The sequence below is a fragment of the Anser cygnoides genome, chromosome 5 (genome assembly GCF_040182565.1).
Source record: "Anser cygnoides isolate HZ-2024a breed goose chromosome 5, Taihu_goose_T2T_genome, whole genome shotgun sequence".
Lineage (NCBI taxonomy): Eukaryota > Metazoa > Chordata > Aves > Anseriformes > Anatidae > Anser > Anser cygnoides.
The window spans coordinates 49,832,844-49,851,664 of record NC_089877.1 but is presented as its reverse complement, the minus strand read 5'-3'; the positions used below and the strand labels follow the sequence as shown (position 1 = coordinate 49,851,664).

The 18,821-nt window shown below is 39.1% G+C and overlaps 1 protein-coding gene across 7 annotated transcripts in view; it reads left to right on the top strand.

Moving 5' to 3' along the window:
- TC2N (tandem C2 domains, nuclear) overlaps positions 1-18,585 on the top strand; it is a 33,327-nt gene extending 14,742 nt beyond the window's left edge. For 6 of the 7 annotated variants that reach the window (XM_048070515.2, XM_048070514.2, XM_048070516.2 and 3 more), the window contains 11 exons: positions 230-366; positions 1,029-1,262; positions 4,892-5,056; positions 7,602-7,693; positions 8,335-8,410; positions 9,294-9,394; positions 10,180-10,296; positions 11,069-11,260; positions 13,117-13,231; positions 13,718-13,917; positions 16,279-18,585. In XM_048070515.2, the coding sequence (XP_047926472.1) occupies positions 300-366; positions 1,029-1,262; positions 4,892-5,056; positions 7,602-7,693; positions 8,335-8,410; positions 9,294-9,394; positions 10,180-10,296; positions 11,069-11,260; positions 13,117-13,231; positions 13,718-13,917; positions 16,279-16,389 (1,470 nt within the window). In that variant the 5' untranslated portion in view covers positions 230-299 and the 3' untranslated portion in view covers positions 16,390-18,585. The remainder of the gene's footprint in view (positions 1-229; positions 367-1,028; positions 1,263-4,891; positions 5,057-7,601; positions 7,694-8,334; positions 8,411-9,293; positions 9,395-10,179; positions 10,297-11,068; positions 11,261-13,116; positions 13,232-13,717; positions 13,918-16,278) is intronic. The other variant, XM_048070520.2, reaches the window with a different exon arrangement.
- Positions 18,586-18,821: the final 236 nt, after the last annotated feature.

Sequence of the window (18,821 nt, the reverse complement as noted above, 5' to 3'; positions counted from 1 at the left end):
TCACTGAAAGTACTGGCATACTGCATGTTGAGGTGAGCTTCTATTTCCCTGTGCCTTTATGTAAACTAATAATTGTCTCAGTAAGAGAAATCTGATGGCTCTGATCCATTTGTGACTGACATAACTGTCATTGACCCAGGGACTGAATCAAATTAGCAATCACATATTCAATAACATATTATTGCATTTTAATTTCAAGTATTGTCATCTAATACAGTTGCTTTTATAGTGTTTTTCAGGTTTGATAGCTATGGTGGATCTTTGATTGTGGTTTCTTCTACATTGCGACACTGAAAACAATGGCGAAAGAATATATGAAGAACTGCTGTAAATGGTGCTTCTATGCGGAAAAAGAAAAGAATGATCGTGAGTTCCGACATAATCACATTGACTAAGGGTTTTGTTGTTCTGGGTGATGAGATTTCCCATTAATAAAATTATTTTGTCACTCCTGATAAACTTGAATTCTTTTACAACATCCAGAAGTCATTCCATACCTCCACTTGGAGATTGGACACATGCTTGTTAGTGTTATGAACTGGAACTGAAGAATAACACTTATCTAAAGTCTGCTCCTTGCAGCCTGAAATGCTGTCCAAAAAGGCAGCTTTTTTACCTAAGGTCATGTGAAGGTCTTGTGTCTCTCAAGCTCTCTAAAAGTGAACACTTTTTTTCTTTTTTTCTTTTTAACTGCCTGCAGATTTGCTGTCAGGATTTTCTTTGGTGGCTTAGTTGTTCGCAAAACTGTTCTATACAAGTGTATAGAATGCCTCCTCTAAAAATTTACTAAGAGAAAGGCAGCTATAAATATACAAGCTTGGGCAGTGAAGTTTATATTAGTACAGGTATCATGAAGATGAATATCTTTTCCAAGTGCTAGTCCTGAATGCTAGTAAAACAGAATGCTAGCAGCAGTTAAGAAATGTATCAAGCACAGATTCAATTAAATAAAAGAGATCTGTTCACAGTATTTTCAAATTTTAACGCATATGTGGACTGTCTATGTTTTTCTTGCTCTTTATTTTTAGCAGTTTCCATGGTACAGGAATCTGAAGCAATAGCTGCAAGAAAGCCAACTATTGTACAGCAACCTCCATTGTCTTCTGTGTCAGTGAAGCGGCAAGTTGGCTGTTCAGAGGATTATCTGCTTTCTAAACTGCCCTTGGATGGTCAGGAAGTACCATTTGTGGTCCCCCCATTCAAACTGGCTTATGTACAGCCCAAAAACCTTCCTAGTACCTCACATGCTGGAGGGATTCAAGGTAAAATATAAAAAGTATTGCTGAAACAGTATGTGTTTCTGTGGGGAAAACCTGAATAAAAAATACTGTACTTCATTAGGTATGTTAGCCAGTGTCACTTTCTAGCCAAAGACTGAGAAACTTTATTTTTGTGAGAGAAATTTCTTATTTTGTGCATTGTAACACAATGGTATCTCCTTCACTGTTTCTGTGTTAGCTATATTTACTGTTCAGCTTATAGAAATTTAGAGGAGGAGTATGTCTTTCTTGTTTTATTTAGTCTGTCATAGGACTCCAAAATAGACGTTTAGTATCTGCTACACCTTGAAAGTTATCAAGTATTTCTACTGAAAACATATGTTTGCAAAACTTTTCTAGAAGCCTGGTCTTGTGGCTCTTTGGACATCCAGAGAGCTTTTGGGAAGGATGTTACCCAGTATGAATCTTCGTGATCTTGCATGAGTGAAATGGAAAGGGGGGATTGCACACTAGTGTTCATACTCAAAGTATTGGAAAACATTGAAGAAAGGCAAAGGTCTATGAAAGAATTTATGGAGGCAAGAATTAAACCTAACACATCACCATTATTCAGATCACTTAAGGAAGGAAGGAGAGTAGTCTTTTGCGTTTAATGTACTGATAAGTTTTAGCATACTAACACATCTTCCTTTTCAAATTTCATCAACAGGAAGCATATGCTACTACTTGGAGGAAAGTGTTTTTTGTTTTTGTTTTTCATTTTTGTATGTTGTTTTTTTCTATTTCCTGTTCTTTCTGTTACTCTTTGGGTGGCCGGGGGTAAGGTCTCAGCAGTATATGGGTTGCCTATGATGATATGCTTTGCCTCACAACAGTCTTATACTTCAACCTCTGTCAGTCCCATGCTTGCGCAGCCGAAATGACATGTATGCAATTTAGGCACAGTGGCATTTTAAAGGAATGAGAGCATGTCCCACCACGAGTTAGAGGGCACGTACTATCACTGGAGATGATGAGGACTTGAGGTCTTCTCCAGAGATGTGTAGATTTAGATAAGGGAAAATTTTGGTACGAGGGCATAACTGAGCAGTTGCTTTCTCTAGAGCTGCTTTGCCTCAAGGACATGATGAGCTGATAATATGTTTTTAGTCTCATGTGACTGGATTTCTTTTCTGAGGGTGGGAACTTCAGTAACTGAAAAAAATCAGCCACGTTGCGTAATGACTAATGCAGTGCTACCTTTTTCTGTTTGTGTGGTTTTACTCCCATCATTCTCCCTTCTCCCTAAGTCTTTGCTGTTGCTTCTTGTCCCTTGCTTCTCTCCTGCTACCAGACTTTCTCCTTTTCCTCACCCACCCCTGCTAGTAAATAACACTAGCACAGGGGCCAAGCTAATCAGTATCGCAGAGCTGATTGGTATAGATCAGCCGTTCTGTACCTGATCTCTCAGTGGGTTTTATTTATGATGCCCACCTCACCAGGCACAAACAGGCAGCACCCTGATGGTTGGAGTTGGAAAATACGAGGCCCTCCTTGTCTCTGAGCCTGACCTGCTTCAGGTTTTCCCACAGATGGCCAGCAGAAAGCAATCCTGATGTGTGGGGCTGCTCTCTGCCACCCGCCTGGCAGAGCTGCTGTCCCAAGGGATTGCTTGTTGTATATGCTCTTCAGTAGCTAGTTCTTGTAAAGAGTACTTGGACAAGGTGTGGGAATGCAGGACATGCTCCTGGTAAATTGTCTTTCTTACAGGATCTGGGTTCATACTTTGTCTTGCTTGATCTTACTTCATCCTCAAGATATTGTACAGATAAGAGTCCCATAAGGGACTCTGAGGCACCAGGGTTCTCCAGGGGGAAGGGAGAAGGAAGATGTGTTTAACAACCTTTAGATAAATGTTTTCTTTATTCTTGCTGTTCTACAAAATCTTATCAGTCAATGACTTATAAAACAGTGACTTGGCTTCATTGGGAATTATGCTTCATCATCATTTCTGAAGGACCTAGTGAACGGAGTGGCCCTTTAGGCTATAAAGCCAAAGATCTTCTGGCAGGATGACCTGGCTGTTCATAATTGTCTCTCTTGAGCAAATATTTTAAATTCTTGAATAAATATTTGAAAAGTGGATCTTATGTCAAGTAGGCAGCTTCCATTTCTTTTTAAAAAGTAAGTATTTATATTTGGAAAGTACAGCTTTTAAGCCTCATTAAAGCTGTGTTTAAAATGCAAAGTTTACTTTTAGGAAGATTTACTAAATATAGAGAAGTGTGCTGTCATTCCTTCTTTACATTAACCAAAGCACCAACATATTCAAAACAAAAACCCCTAAAAATAAAACCACTAGAGTATTTGTTTCTTAGACTGTTGTTAAATATCTGTAGAAGTCCAAGTTCTTCCCTTATTCCACTCCATTTTCTGTGCATGTCTGACCATTTTCCTTTATTGAAACAGGACATGCTCAGTGTTAGCTCTTGGCATTCCTCCTTAAAGAAGTTAAGTTCTGGCAGCCCTTCTCAGTATTCACTGCAGCATGTCTCATGCTCTCGCAGAAGTAAGCTAGCAGAAGGGAGTGTGCTCCTGGGCTGGAACATTGAATTTTCCGTCACCTGTTGTGCCGCAAAACTTCACAGCCTCACTTCTAGCATTCACCCTCATATGGGTTCTGCTGGAGTCCATATTAATTGAATTCTTGCCTTACCATCTCTCATGTCCCACCTCACTGTTCGAGTTACTCTATTTTACTTACTCTGCTACCACCTGGAGGAAAGAATTTTATAGCAATAATGTTTGCCCCTTATGGTGTAACACGTGCAGAATTGAAGGCACTTGGTAATGGAGTAATGAGCTATTTCACAGGTAGGCTGAAATCCAGAGAGGTGATGTGAAGGAAGCAGATGTCAGAGCTTGGCAGATTCCAGATCACCCTATCCCCCTTCTCTACTCGACTGTTATTGCAAGGCTTCTTTTCGCTCCAGACAGACAAAATGAAGTACTACAGTGGTGTTCTTTGCTGTTCTGCTGACCAAGGAGTGCATGTCTTGTCTGAAATAATTATAAATAAAAGAAAGAAAAGCAGGGCAGCTGTGCCGTAATGGTCTGAGTAAACATCTGGGATTCAAGCATTCTCAAATCTGTCTTCTTGTGTCTCAGCCAACAACTCAAGTCATTTTGGACCAGTAATTTACCACTGACACACTTCCTATGGAAATTAGATGACAAGGAGATTGCAGTTGCAAGTTGCATTATCTTTCCATGGAAGACCCTCCTAAAGGACTGTGGGCCCATTAGCCAATTAGGAATACCCTGGGGGATTGTAGCCAAATAAGTCAGAGGTTTTCTGTATGCATGGCCCTACTTTTCTGGTGAATTTCCGTCTTGGTCTTTGTCTTTAGAGCCTTCTGTATTTTAACTGGTTAGGCATCTATCGTGGAACACTTCAGGACAGGGTATGCATAGATTTTTATGGCCAATTTCATTCCAATATTTCCTAGCATGCTGTTGAAATCTGACGTAATATATGTCTGTTTTCTTTTCTTTTTTTTTCCTTTCGTTGAAGTAGATAATAATGAAATATTTTGTCCTTTGCCCTGAAGGCACTCAGCCTGCCTTATGAAAACAAGCAGCATGTGTTATGTCTGGAACTCTTGCATCTGATGTTTACTTGTGCTCCACAGAATCTGCCAGAGCTTCATTTGGTGATCGGAAAGCAGAACTGCGCAGCATGTACCAATGGCCCCAGTATGATGTGTACAACCCATTCTATTTGGAGCAGCATGTTTCACCAGATCTGATTAGGCGTTTCCAACCAAAATCAGATAATAGGAAATTATATGGATCAGGTGAGAAGAACTGCACTCTTACTTTTCTGTCTTCCTCCAGTTCACACTGTGCATAGGTAAGAGAAAAATTCATTAGACTTCAGAAGACATGTTTGATTATAGCAATTCTCAAACTAGTCTGTATACTACAGACATTTCCCGGTTAGTGAGTTGATCTATGGAGCGGGCTCTGCTTGATTTCCAGCTGTGCTGTTACTTTCTGTCAGTTGGGGGCTTAATAAGGCTTGTATGCATCACACAACAGTAGGCATATTGGCAAAGCGAGCTAGTGTAGCTGCCTTTGATCCAAAACACGATGTAGTACCAAGAGTCTAGCTACCAGTAAGAGGAGTATTTGAGGGAGAAGGAACAAGGAAATCAAGTAGTATGTTGAGTGGAAGAGTACCTGAGGAACATATATATGGAGAGGGAAACAGGCGCTAAATAAACAGTCAGGAGCAGATTATGAGAATAGGAACAAAATGGGAAGTGATGCTGTATGCCAGCTTTTAAGTACTTTGCTTTTGAAGGTGTAGAAATGTCTCCAGTTCTTACTGTGTATGTATGTTTAATAACAGGGGAGGGCTGTGAGATACGATCAGTAAAAGTTTAGATACAAAGTGTTTGGCTACCTAGGTAAAACCTCTGTACTGTTCATTGGTTTATGTATCTTGTATAATTCATGCTGTAAACAGTAAAGTAGATGACTAAGTGTTGTGTGCTGTAAGTGATTGCTAAGGTAAACCCATTCAGAAAATTCATGCTCGAAGAAATGTACACACATCTCCATCAGATAGGAAGCTGGCAACAGCATGCATTTTTAAAGACGTGTTTGTTAGAAAGGTACAGCATGCTTCTTTTACAGCTGGGAAAAATGTCTCAGTCAGTGTCCTGTTTTAAAATTAATTTTGAATCACCATAGAAACTAAATGAAAAGACTACTCCATATATATATATTTTTAAGAGGAGAACAAAACACATGTATAATTTAAGCACACATATGGTTTTGCTAGGCTTTGCAAGCACCTGTGGGAGCCAAATGGTTTCATAAAATTGTCTTGAACATCTTCCCTTCAGTTCATCATCTCTTTCTCCGTTTTTCTTCAAGCCAAGTAAACACTTCACTAGTTTTTGTCTTGGTAAGCTCAAACACAAGCAAGGTCACTTAAGTATGTCTAGAGTACAGTTATAATATGCCTTCTTCCTCCAGAGTTTTTTAACAGCTGTTTCAAAAGCTAGATTATTTTCTTCGTGTGTATCTGTAGACTCTAGGCAAAACTCTAAGCCTATTTTGTTGCACTAAGTGTTGTGATACTTTTCATTTGAGTTGACTTAAAAGTACAGAATGTGTTTATTTGGAAAGTATGAAGTGAAGTCTGTGAATTTTCATGTGAAGTCCCCCCTCTCCATCTTAACAAATAACTGAAGAATAAATTGATTAATATTCTTCCAAAATTGCAGTAATTTTTGTAAGCAAAATATCTTTATGATTAATTTTTTTCTGCTGCTTTATATTTTACAGACAGCTTTCTCAGTGTAAAAGCTATTATTTTTTTTCCATTCAAAACTTAAGTTTTTCAAAAAGGCATCATCTCTCCTCCTTGTCCCTGTGTTCTCCCTAAGGTTCTTCAAAAACTTTAACCAGCTTTACTAAGAACACATAGCAAATTGTGCTGTCTTTAAAGCATTTCAGTGATTTACAACCTTGTTGTGGTTTAACCCGACAGGCAGCTAAGTACCACATAGCTGTTCGCCCACGTGGAATGGGGGAGAGAATTGTAAAACGTAAAAGAGGGAGAACTTGTAGGTTGAGATAAGGACAGTTTAATAATAAATAAATAAATAGGAAAAGAAGAAAAAAAAAAGTGATGCACAATGCAATAATGCAGTTGCTCACCACCAGCCAACCAATGCCTAGCCCGTCCCTGAGAAACAGTGGTCCCCTCCCAGACAACTCAGAATCATAGAATGGCTCAGGATGGAAGGGACCTTAAAGATCACCAAGTTCCAGCCCCCCTGCCATGGGCAGGGGCACCACCCACTAGATCAGGTTGCTCAGGGCCTCATCCAACCTCGCCTTGAAAAGTTGTTCTCTATCTCTTTTATAAGCCCCCTTTATGTACTGAAAAGCTGCAGTAAGGCCACCCCCAAACCTTCTCTTCTTCAGGCTGAACAGCCCCAGCTCTCTCAGTCTTTCTTCATTAGAGAGGTTTTCCAGCCCTCTGATCAACTTTGTGGCCCTCTTTTGTGACCCTCAACCTCCTCACTGACAGGGCAGTGTGAGATGCAGAGAAGTCAAGCAACGCTTGCACAAACAATAACTAAAACATCATTGTTTTATCAACATGATTTTCATCTTAAATCCAAAACACAGCACCATACCAGGTACTATGAGGAGGATTAGCACTATCCCAGCCAAAACGAGGACAAATTTGTAGGCTTGAGTGAAGGAATAAAGAACTGTGTATCTGTTTTTCGGTGGTTTGTGAAATTCACAAGTTTTAAATATGGAATATTATTTTTTCTAGCAATGAAATGGTATGTACTGTTATTTTTGTCTCTTTAGTTAATGATTTAAGAACTAGTGCTTTGCCTGGATCACTTGATTTAAGTCATTCAATGTTTGATCTCAGAAGCCCACCTCATCGATTCATGAAGGTGAGTACTTCTTGTACCTTACATGTAACTTCAGTTCTACTGAAATCTCAGCACATTTGATGTATCTGTTTTTGTTGCATGGTGTTTTCAGAGGAAACACTGAAGGGCGCTGTACTGTGCACTGAAAGGGCTAAAGGGAGAAGTTCAATACCTTGACTGACTTTAAGCGTTTATTTTCCTGATGCCTCCTCTAGCTACTGCTGTTGTAGTCCAACAAAGCTGCTGAGAAACTTGAGTAGGCTTTTAGTCAGGACAGGAGAAGAGTCTATGGTTCCTGATTTTGTTATTTCTCCCATCACTTGAAAAGTGGAACACTAAAAGTTTCTTTTTATGTGAAAAAACAGTGCTCTGTTTGTTTGTTTTTTCCCAAATAATCATCTGTTACATAACACAACGTTGTGTATCAGTAAGTAAAATATCTGAGTTGGCCTAATGTGTCCTGTATCAGCTCTTTGCGTCAAGGCAGTAATATCATGGTAGATCAAGAGATTAGCAGGGAAACAAAGATTTGAAATTGCTTGTTATTTTGTTTTCATCATGTCTTATCTGATAGCAGAATCTCTGTGGCTTTCTGCATCTATTGCTCTTACTGAAGTGGTGGGTTTTTGTTGTTTTTTTTTTTTTTCTTTTCCCCTCCCCAGAGATACGATTCATTCTCCAGTGTACCTAGCAGTACCTCCTCCAGGAAGGAATCGCAAGGCAGTAACAGGAGTCTTGGTATGGTTTGTTTGTTTAAATTGTAATGAAATACTTGCAATGTTAAGCTGTCTTAATGTTGTTTGTTTGTTTTGAGATGAGTAACAAGTCACTTTGGAAATTACTTCACAATTTGAAATAAAGAGTTTACAACTTGCATGTTCCTGCTATCAGGAGGTTGAGTAAATCGGGCCTTCAAAGGAGTGCAAGTCTTCGTGCTTTTGAGAAATTGATCCCTGGATTTACTACCCCAGTGAACTAAGAAATTACAGGTTTTCTGTTAGGATAGGATGTGGTACCTTGGTCACAGCTCTAGTCCTTTTTCATGTATCTGTATTTTTCTGTAGAAAGTATTTGGAACATAGTACTCGTATTACATTGAGAATTATTCAAGAATATTGCATGAAAAAAATAGTATCCTTAGTAATAAAGGAATGCTGAAAAAGTGGAGATGATGCAAAATAAATCCTCAAAAATGATTCAAGTGCCCACAAAAGTCTCCTTTATGAAAGTCAGAATTTCACACAGCGTCCTCAATAAAATAGAGAAACACTGGGTATTAAGTGGCTCTTAGAGAAAAGTGTAACAGTAAAATGCTTATTAGCCTGGTTGAGAAAGATAAATAGCAGGCCAATCTATAAACTTAACAGTGAAAGTGATTAAGGGAATTGATAGATTCTAAATGTGTTTTGGGCGTGTCAGGAACGTGCTCTTCTACTTTCTAAAAGGTGTTTGCGTATAGCATAAGTTATTAACTTAACAGGTGTTAAGGTATGTCAAACTTAAGTTGAGAGAAGTTTTCAAAGATAGGCAGTCCACGTAGTAATGAATTCCCCTACTCTTGGAATAATTTTTTAAGATACTGTATTGCTTCTAAAAACACTAATTGGCTTTTTTTCCACAGATACTATTACATTATCAGGTGATGAACGAGACTTTGGAAGACTGAATGTAAAGCTGTGTTACGTTTCTTCTGCGGAACAGATCTGGATCACAGTTTTACATGTAAGTAATTATAAATAAGCAAACATAAATAACCTGATTACTGTTTACTCAAATGACTATTTTACTATATTTAGTGTTAGGGTAACAGAGAGTCTGTTTAGCAAGAGTAATGAGAATTAAGGAATACTTTGAGGAGAAAAAGGAAAAAGAAAATTATCCCTAAGGATTAATATAAGCACAGTTCAGTCAAATGGTCTTATTTTGGAGTGAGAAACTGTTTGGCATGGGTAGGGAACCTGAGAAGGTTATATGCTGGTCCTGCTATAGAAATTTTCCTGTGGAAATATGGAGGCAGCAAATCGGAGCAAAATTTGGAGGCACCGTTTGTCTGACTAAATCTAGTAGTTCCTTCAGGGTAGAACTGTAATAGCACTTCAAGGTTGTATAGCTCTTGCAGTTTTTTTGTTAACTAATGTGATGCTGTTATGGTGACTCGTTTATACACTTCCAGGAACTGATTAATTTCTAGGTAATGGAACTTAGAGTACTCAGAAACCTTGTGACTATACCAAATGATACGTTTGCAAGATTACATACGGGATTTCACGATTTATATGCTGTCAAATTCCCACATAATGATTCAGCAGATTTTAGTGATTTCACTTTTTACTCTCTGCTGTGAAAGTAAATTATTAAGTGTTCTGAAGTGACATAATCATTACACCAGCTCTAATTTGCGTTCAGTATTACAGGAATTACAGCAGTGTAGAAGACCTTGTGTTTTTAAGTTGTCTGAAAGCTGGAGGCTTACATTGTCTCTGCTGATTCTGTTTCCAATGTTGTAGTGCAAAGACCTGAGCTGGCCTTCTAGTTGTGGAGAAAATCCTCTTATCTATGTCAAGGGAATTCTCACACTGCCTAAGCCAGTGCAGTTCAAATCCTCTGCCAAGGAAGGGTGCAATGTAAGTAGAAGCAAGAAAAACACCAAGAAGTCCTCATCCCCATATCCTTTCTCCAAATCCCTTTAAATGGCTTGTTCCACTTCCTCCCCTCTTATCCTCTCTTGCATACCTCCTTTCCTAAGTCTGCAGGACAGGTATGGGATACACTCATAGGGGACTGAACCATGCTGGTCCTCGCAGCTGAATGGTGGGGGATTGGAGGAAACCTGGACACACTGTTAGATGCATGTTCTTCCTGGGGAAGGTAGATGATGATGTACTGCTTCCAGCCCCTCGCTAGGACAGGAGACAAAGTTCATGCTTTGTCTCTACAGAAAGTAGTAAAAATGGGTCATGTGGCACAGGAGTCCTGATGGTGCCAGTATAGGAAGATGAAAGGGCTTGGGGTGAGGGGGAGCGAGGTAAAGCAATGTAAACATCCTATAACGTGAATCAAATGTGGAAGAATATAAAATGAGCAGAGAGATTGAAGCAAAAGGCCTTTGGAGAATTTTCTGTCATAATGTGTGTAAGCTGTTGTAAAGCTCCAGAAGGGAGAGCCTCAGCTCATTCTGGAAGTGAAAAAGAATCCAGAGTATTGCCTGCCAGGCTGTGACAATGAGATGGCAAGTTCTGTGTGAACTTAGCCACTGTAAAAGCACACCTTTCCATGACAACTCGAAATGGTATCCAAGAGCAGTTGCTATAAGACCAGGAAGCCTTTATTTCTAGGTTTTGGGTTCAGTGTGACTCTCTTATAAAGATGATATTACCTCTGTGTCTTTCTTTTTAGGACATTGAATTTATGGAAACTTTTGTATTTGCTATTAAACTGCAAAGCCTGCAGGCTGTCAGATTGGTATTTAAAATCCAGACACAGGCTCCTAGGAGAAGAACAATTGGAGAGTGCTCCTTGGCATTGCGGGAGCTCAGCTCAGAGGAGTCAAGTCATTGGCTGGATATATCTCCTCCTTCCAAATCATCTGTAAGTGCTAATACCACAAAAGTGTATTGTCATATCACGTAGAAAGAGTTGTTGGAAACAGAAGTAGAATAATTCAGTAATAATTCATTGTTAACAGCAAACACAGTTGGGTTTTTTTCTGCTTTCTTGGATGGGGGGTATTTGATGGAAAAAAAATGCAGGCTTTTGAACTAGGCGCATCACTATTATGGTCATAAACTGCAGCTGTTTCTGGGAAAAGAGCTAGAACTAGCTCTCCCACAACATGGCCCACAGCTGGAGGGAGGGACATTCTGGGAAGACTTTCAGCAAAGGGCACCGAGTAATTGCCTTTTCCTACCAAAAAAGCATCAGAAGATCTGTAGGACTAGCAGCAAGAGCTCACAGCAAATGGAATTTGATTTTGTTATGGAAGAAAAGTGCTAAGATCTTCAGTGGCTTGAAACTGCATATATATATGTGTGTGTGTATATATATATTTTAATATTCAGATTACATGCTGTGAAGTAATAATTCAAGCAGTTCATTTCCATTACAGTAATAAAAAACAGGTGGTTGTCAAATGTCATTTTCACAGTGGGATTTCCTTTCCCCCTGCTCCCACTTTGTTTGTTTCTTTTACAGATTGTGTCTAGACATTTGTATTTTCAACAAATTAAACTTGAATTAGTGATTCAAAAGCAAATTTTATCTAAATGTGTAAGTAATATGAGTGACACTCTTGATTTCTAACATAAGTTATACTTGACATTTGTAGTTCTAAAAAGTTGTGCTTCAAAAGCAGTCACTTGCTACAGATTAAGTGAAAGAGGAAGCTGTTTGAGAAGCTACTTCATCCCATCTTATTGTGTCCGTGCCTGTGTTGGCTTTCCTCACCATTATATCCAAGAGCTCTCCAGACACTGCATCCATGTGCTTCCTCTCATGTTTACACAGAAATTTTGTGGCTGAGCTGCAAAGAGAATTTGGTTCTCATAAGTGAACTGGAACCTGTTTTTTTTTTTTTTTTTTTTGTCTGACATGTTGCACTCTTTCTTGGTGCATTTTTCCATCTCTGAAGTCCATGAGAACTTGAAGGGAACCAGGACTAACATAGGGCTTTTAACTGGAGGCTTTCTGAAAAGCTGGGTCTCACTCCACTGGCTCACTCCTGATGTTCTTACTGTGTCCAGAGTACATTAGCCTCTGGCAGAAGAGTAATGAGGACCTCAAGGCAACTTTGTCACTAGCAAAAATCCTTTATTTAAAAAAAAATCGGACTGGAGCTTTCAGTACACTCAGAATGTGTGTCTGTGTTTGTGTGTCTAAGCATGTGAAACACATGTACTTCTACAAGACAGGAAAATCCACAGCATGCTGTCATCCTAAGCATTCCTGACATTAAATGACAGGGCCTTGTATCTACGTAAAGTGTTGCTTGTATCTTCATATTACAAAATTCAAAAGGGTGGAAGGGGAAGTCCAAAGGTTTTCTGTTAGTGGAGCATGCCTGTTCTCTCTCTTTCACATCCACGTTTAGTAGAGCTACTGCTGCGTGTCGGGTTTTTCCTCTGTGTGTCCACTCTTACCATTGAGGAATCTCCCAGGTGAAATTTGAGGTTTATTTGTCCAGTACCTCTCGCTGCAGCCCATTAGGGCCATATATGCACTATACATAAGCAGTGCATCAGTGGAGCACGTGTACTGCAGCTGTGACAAGTGCAAGATGCATTTACTTACTGTGCATCTGCAGGTTGTATATACAACACATACTTATATTTCTGTCCAGGAAATCCCAGATAGAAATGTGGGAGCCCAACATATAACAGAATTCCTGCATTTCCTGAGTTTATAAGCAACTTAATCCAGATGTTATGGCAACATTCTTCTGCTTTTAGGTGTGCCGCGCAGAGCTTCAAGTAGGAACTTGTTTTCAAGCAATAAACAGGAGGATTCAGTTACAGATTCTTGAAGCACAAAACCTTCCAATTTCATCTACACCGCTGTCCTTATGTAAGTTACATCGATTGTCTCATGCCTCCTGTCTAAAACCATTTGTAACAGGTAAAATGCTGCTCAAATGGGTTGGCAATCCATAACATTCCTTACAAACCTCAAACTAACATATTGTGCAGTAGATTTCTATTGCCAAGGCTTGTTTCCACAGATGTCTTACTTGATTACATTTTGTTTGGTTTGAAGCTACGCATTTATGTATTTTGGAAGATTTTTATCCCAGTATTAATCCTGACATACAAGAGCATTAGTTTGCACTTGCTGTTTGGATACGTGTTAATCAGTTCAATACTAGTGAACACACTCTGTTTGTGTGACCAGTCAGGAAAGCTATTGTACAATTCTTTTGGCCAGACTTTTGGGAAACTGTTGCAATTTGAACAATACATGTGGATCTTGTCAGTTCCTCTTTGGGTATGTTTGTGAGTAACCCTTTGTGTGTTATGCCCTTTTTCCCCCTCCCTCTTTTTTACTTTGTGCTAGATTTCTTTGTTAAAGTTGGAATGTTTAGTACAGAAGGGCTGATGTATAAGAAGAAGACACGTCTTCTGAAATCTACTAACGGCCAAGTGAGGTGGGAAGAAATGATGATTTTTCCAGTTAGCCAAGCTGAACAAGGAATTAGTTTTCTCATCAAACTCTACAGCAGAAGCTCAGTGAGAAGAAAACACTTCCTAGGACAGGTTGGTTTCTGCTATCTAACATGAAATGCTTTGCTTAAAATCCAGTTCCACAAGATTTTTTTTGTATGAATTTTAAAATACTTTAAATAGGGCGGCATATAGGAAAATAGTGAATTCTAATAAAATCTTCTGGCTTTAATCCAAGAAGGAATAGTACTGGCTCTTAAACGTGCACAAACATCAGAATGCATGTTGGCATTTGATCTTTCTTTTAAAAAGAACTCTTTTATGTCATTTTTGTGTGGAGTGTTATGTAAAAGATTACTTCTTACAGGCAGATGTATGATGTCCTCCTTGCCTCTAGGCTTTCTAAAGAAAACAAACATAGCATTCACACCAGCTCCACAACCTACAATGTCCTCTACAGAAAGAAGGTGTGTTGGCTTACAGTACTAGCACACTCACAAACAGGTGTGTGTAGAAGGGAAATGTCAACAGCTACAAGAGCAGACTGCCTTTCTGGGTACAACAGTGCTGAAGTCAGCATAATGTTCTGAATGTGTATGATCAAGTGATAATGTGAACAAATAAAAATATTAGTTGAATGCTTCCCCCCCCCAACCCACCTTTTTTTTTTTTTCCAGCTGGAACTTCTGTCGTATCTCTGTGAAAGCATTTATGTGAACATATGTATTTAACCACCATAAAAATTGAAAGTCTGGTCTCCTTTTATTCTCTCTGCACTCTTTCCCTAGTTGTTCTAATTGACCAATACTCTGTCCCTTCTTTCTCTCCTTTTTTTTTCCATAGTATAATGAGACACATTTGTTCTTAATGCTCAGTGCTTTCCCTGACCCAGGCAGATGTACTAGTAGAATTTTAATATATACATAAATGAATAACGGGGAGTTGATTTTGAGACTCCAACTGTAAAGTCCCTTACCAGCTGAAGGACTGCACTATCCTTAGGTGCAGAAAATGGTAGCTTCCCATCCTGGCAGTGGATCTTGTGCATGGTGCACACGTTCACTTGCAGGAGATGCTGATCTGCTATAGAAATGATGTGCCAGCAGGAGTTACATGACCTTCCTCTGTTTTATCAAGTATCATGTCACACGTGTTCCATCTTTCTGTGATTCTGTTGGTAGAACTGGATTTGGAACAGAAAATGAAAAAAGTGTGCTAGCTAGCTGTGCTACTTTGGGGCAAAACTAACTGGGTATGATTTTGCAGTCACTAAGCAATACGTGAGGTCATCTCAGTCTGATGAGTTTCATTTAATCATGGGTCTTATTTTTACGGGGAGGAAATGAGCTACTTCTGCTCTTCAGAGATTATTTGGAAAAGGTTGTTTCGGCTCATGCAGGCAGACATTGCCACATAACACATGAAGACATAAAATATGGCTCAGGGAAAAATGTACTTTAAGCAATTGGCTGGCTAGCTGGAAAAAGATGAATATAGCTGGATCTATTAAAGTGGTTCTTCAGAGAATGATGTTTAATTGGATGCTGTTCTAAAACAGACAACACTTCGATTAGGCTGCATTTATGGGCATGTCTTTAATCATGAGCAAGATGTATGTTGAATCTCTGTGGATGAAACATCAGCTGTCTGTGGTATTCTGGAAGGCATTATTCTCACTTCTTGAGGAATCATGCCTCAGCAGTGTGGGCTCAATGTACTTCATGGTGCAGGTTTCTGAGAAGTATTAAAAAGGACTCATTCTTGGAAGAGTGGAGGAAATAGAGTCCCGTAAATAACGATACCTACTTACATAAGCAGAATTCTTTTGGCAATGGAAGCTGGTGATATTGTTTAGGGGAAAAACTTCCTACTTGTACTTCATTTCCTTGTTTAAGGGCCGCTATCCATTAATTGAATACCGAGAAGAAATGGACTCTTACTGCGTGACTATGTGTGATACGGGCAAGTTAGTAACCTCTGTGGAATGCAGGTTTGGCCCTGTCTGTTGGAGTGTGCGATTTTAAATGCTCATGAAAATGCTGGACAGCTGACTCTGGGCGCCAGGTGGCTTGCTGCCAACTGGAGTTTGAGTGCGTGGTCTGGAGAGACATCACTGCCCTGATAGGTCCTTGACCCCAGCACATCAATTTGAATGGAGCAAGGAATGCTTGACTTAAAATATGTTATTAAGTAGGGAAACATTAGTGTGTAGTGAGTTCTCTAATTCATATTTGTTTAGAGACTAAATGTAAACACAGACTGCCTGTGTTCCCAGCCGAAAGCCAAATTATGTTAGTCTTAACAGAACTGTATTTGTTGCTAATACTTTGGTCACAATCTACATGTTGCATCTCATTCCACACTTTCTTGGTATTTATTTGGATCTAACAACGTCTGGGCCACTGTTACAGCAGGTAAACTCAATTTTATTTCTCTTTTTATTTCTTACTGCAGATCTGGATAAGTTCTGATAGCAGTAACAGTGAAGCAGTAGAGCAGTGGGAAGATACCATCGCTAACCCTGAAAAAGTTGTTGTTAAATGGTACAGCCTTGGTCCCTCTTGAAGACTGGAGATGAAACTCAGGACTGATTTTTCTACAAAGATATGCTTTTTAAAATAGTATAAATTTAAAGAAAAATATTGTCTACACAAGTTGTTCAGAAGGACGCCACTGAATCAACACCTCCACGTTAACTGGAAAAATTAAGTTTCACAAAGAGAAATACTGGCTAAATATTATTAAGAGGAAGACTTAGAAAATGGGAAGAGCACTCACTTGATATTTAAAAATGCACCTGGAAAAATAAACATTTGCTCCTTTTAGGCTCTGCAAGAGTATAGAAACCCAGTCTTTACTAGTCACAGACTTCATCCTCATCTGTAATCTTGTCTTTGGCAAAGACAAGATTTTTTTCCATGGGAATCAGTCCAATCAGTGGCTTGATCCTAGGTACCTCTAAGCCTCTGTGGCTGCACCTGTGTTGACACCATTTGACCAGTGTAATGTGTGCCTCAGTAAGTGGGAAAGCTGTGGCTGTAGCAGGAGGCATAAAGGGGGCAATGCAATAATGCAGCACCCAGCAGCTTTTCTAATCTTTGCCTCTGGTGAAGGGTTGCACAGTGTGCCAGTACCTTGGGTTTTCCCCCATCCTTCTCACTAGTTTAAACAGAGGGATTGAAAAACAAGTTTCTCTGACTAACTGTGATTTTTTCAAGTGGGGCCCTCCAGATTTGCTTTGTTTGGTGACTGCTAGTTGGAATGAGTGGAATAATGCAAAGAGGTATCAACTCTGCCTAGGATCAGGGCCAGGTTTTTTAGATAAATTATTTTTTTTATATATAATTCTAATAAGTAAATGACTTCCTATCTAATCAACAATCTTCTACCATTTGCTTAGTTTACTAAAAGCCAGACCAACATACTAAGGAGTAAGCAAATATTTACTGATATAAGTGCTTTTTATGCTAATTAAAAAGCAGAACAGTAAAGGAATTGGGTTTTGTTTAAAAGATGGGCTACTACTGCATAAATATTTGTTACATGTACAGGATGCTGAAAATATTGTGTGTGGAAGTATATATTTGTTACTTGTTTTCAGCAAGAAGAAATTTCCATATTTTTATTGCAAATGATATTTTTCCTATAAAATCCTAAGATTATTTTTCTACTAGTCCCCGTATTTTCAGTGGTCTATTCATAGTTATTTTTAAGGGGGGAAAATGCCATGTATATAGTATGTAATATATACTTCTAAAACCAAAGACCTCTTTGCACTGCATTAACTACTGGATTTAACAAAAATATATTCCATTAAATCCAGTGCTTACACATTTAGTGTTGGCCGTCTGAGCTGCTCAAGTATGTGTTTGTATAGACACTGAATAACAGTATCTTTTTTATAACTTGGAACCCATTCAAACATCTGACACAAGGACTAGAGTGGTGGTGAGAGCACTCACTGCTTGAAGGCAAAGGAACAGTGGGGGGCAGAGAAAACACTGTAACAGGAAAGCATGTTGTTTTTAAGCAGAGAGCTCAAAGCTTCTTTATTTTAGCCGTTTTGACTTCAAATAAAGGCAAAAGGGGAAAAAAAAAAAGGAATCTTAGTCTTTTCAACAGTTGTTAATTGAAGCTTAAACCATCTAGATTTTTGTCGGTGAAATTTAAGGCTTTCAAAATTAGAAAACAAAAGGGCTCTTCTAGGCTCTTACAAGCTCAGCTTTTTGACCAGTTTTTATAAATGAACTGAAACAGTTTTTGCATGTTACTTGGAGAACAGACATTGGTTCTTGCTCTTACAGATGCTCCTTGCAGAGCTCCCACTAAGCTCACTGGGTCTGGACTTGCAATGCCAGCTTCCATCCAGCTATGGTACTTGGGGGTACTTGGGATGAGCCCGGCCTGTCGGGTAAAATGAAAAAGGGAATTGGACTGAGCTGATGTTCTTGGAGTGTCTTCACTTGAATACGTGGATCTTTTTTATTCATTGTGGCTGAACTGCGGTAAACAAAAGTGCAAACTGTTTCCTTATGCAGAATGCTGTTCCCTTTGAAAGAGAGGACAGGGAATATTCCAGTGTTTTGGAGGATACAGTCACCACAAAAGTTGCTCTACAGCAATTGCCAGCTCAGTGGATATTGTGTAAAATGGACTTTGTTGGCTATTTTTAGGACACTTAGCCTTATAAAGGCTTAACTAGTAACGTCTCCTATGTTAATATTTAATCTGCATGTTTATAATAAAAGTTAAGAACACAAAATAATCCATCTCTTTTTTCAATTGCGTTTGCTGTCATCGCAAACTGAAGTTCAAATCCTACCTTTTTGTCTGAGAAAATGCTGACAAATGGAACTATTTTTCTTGTAGTGTTGCATGTGGGGGCATTGGTGGCCGACACGTTGTGGATGTATATGAGGCTTCTTCTGTGAGATGCAGCCAGGTACTAGAGCACTCTGAAGAACGTACTCTGAGGCTCTGCTTCATCATGTGCTCAT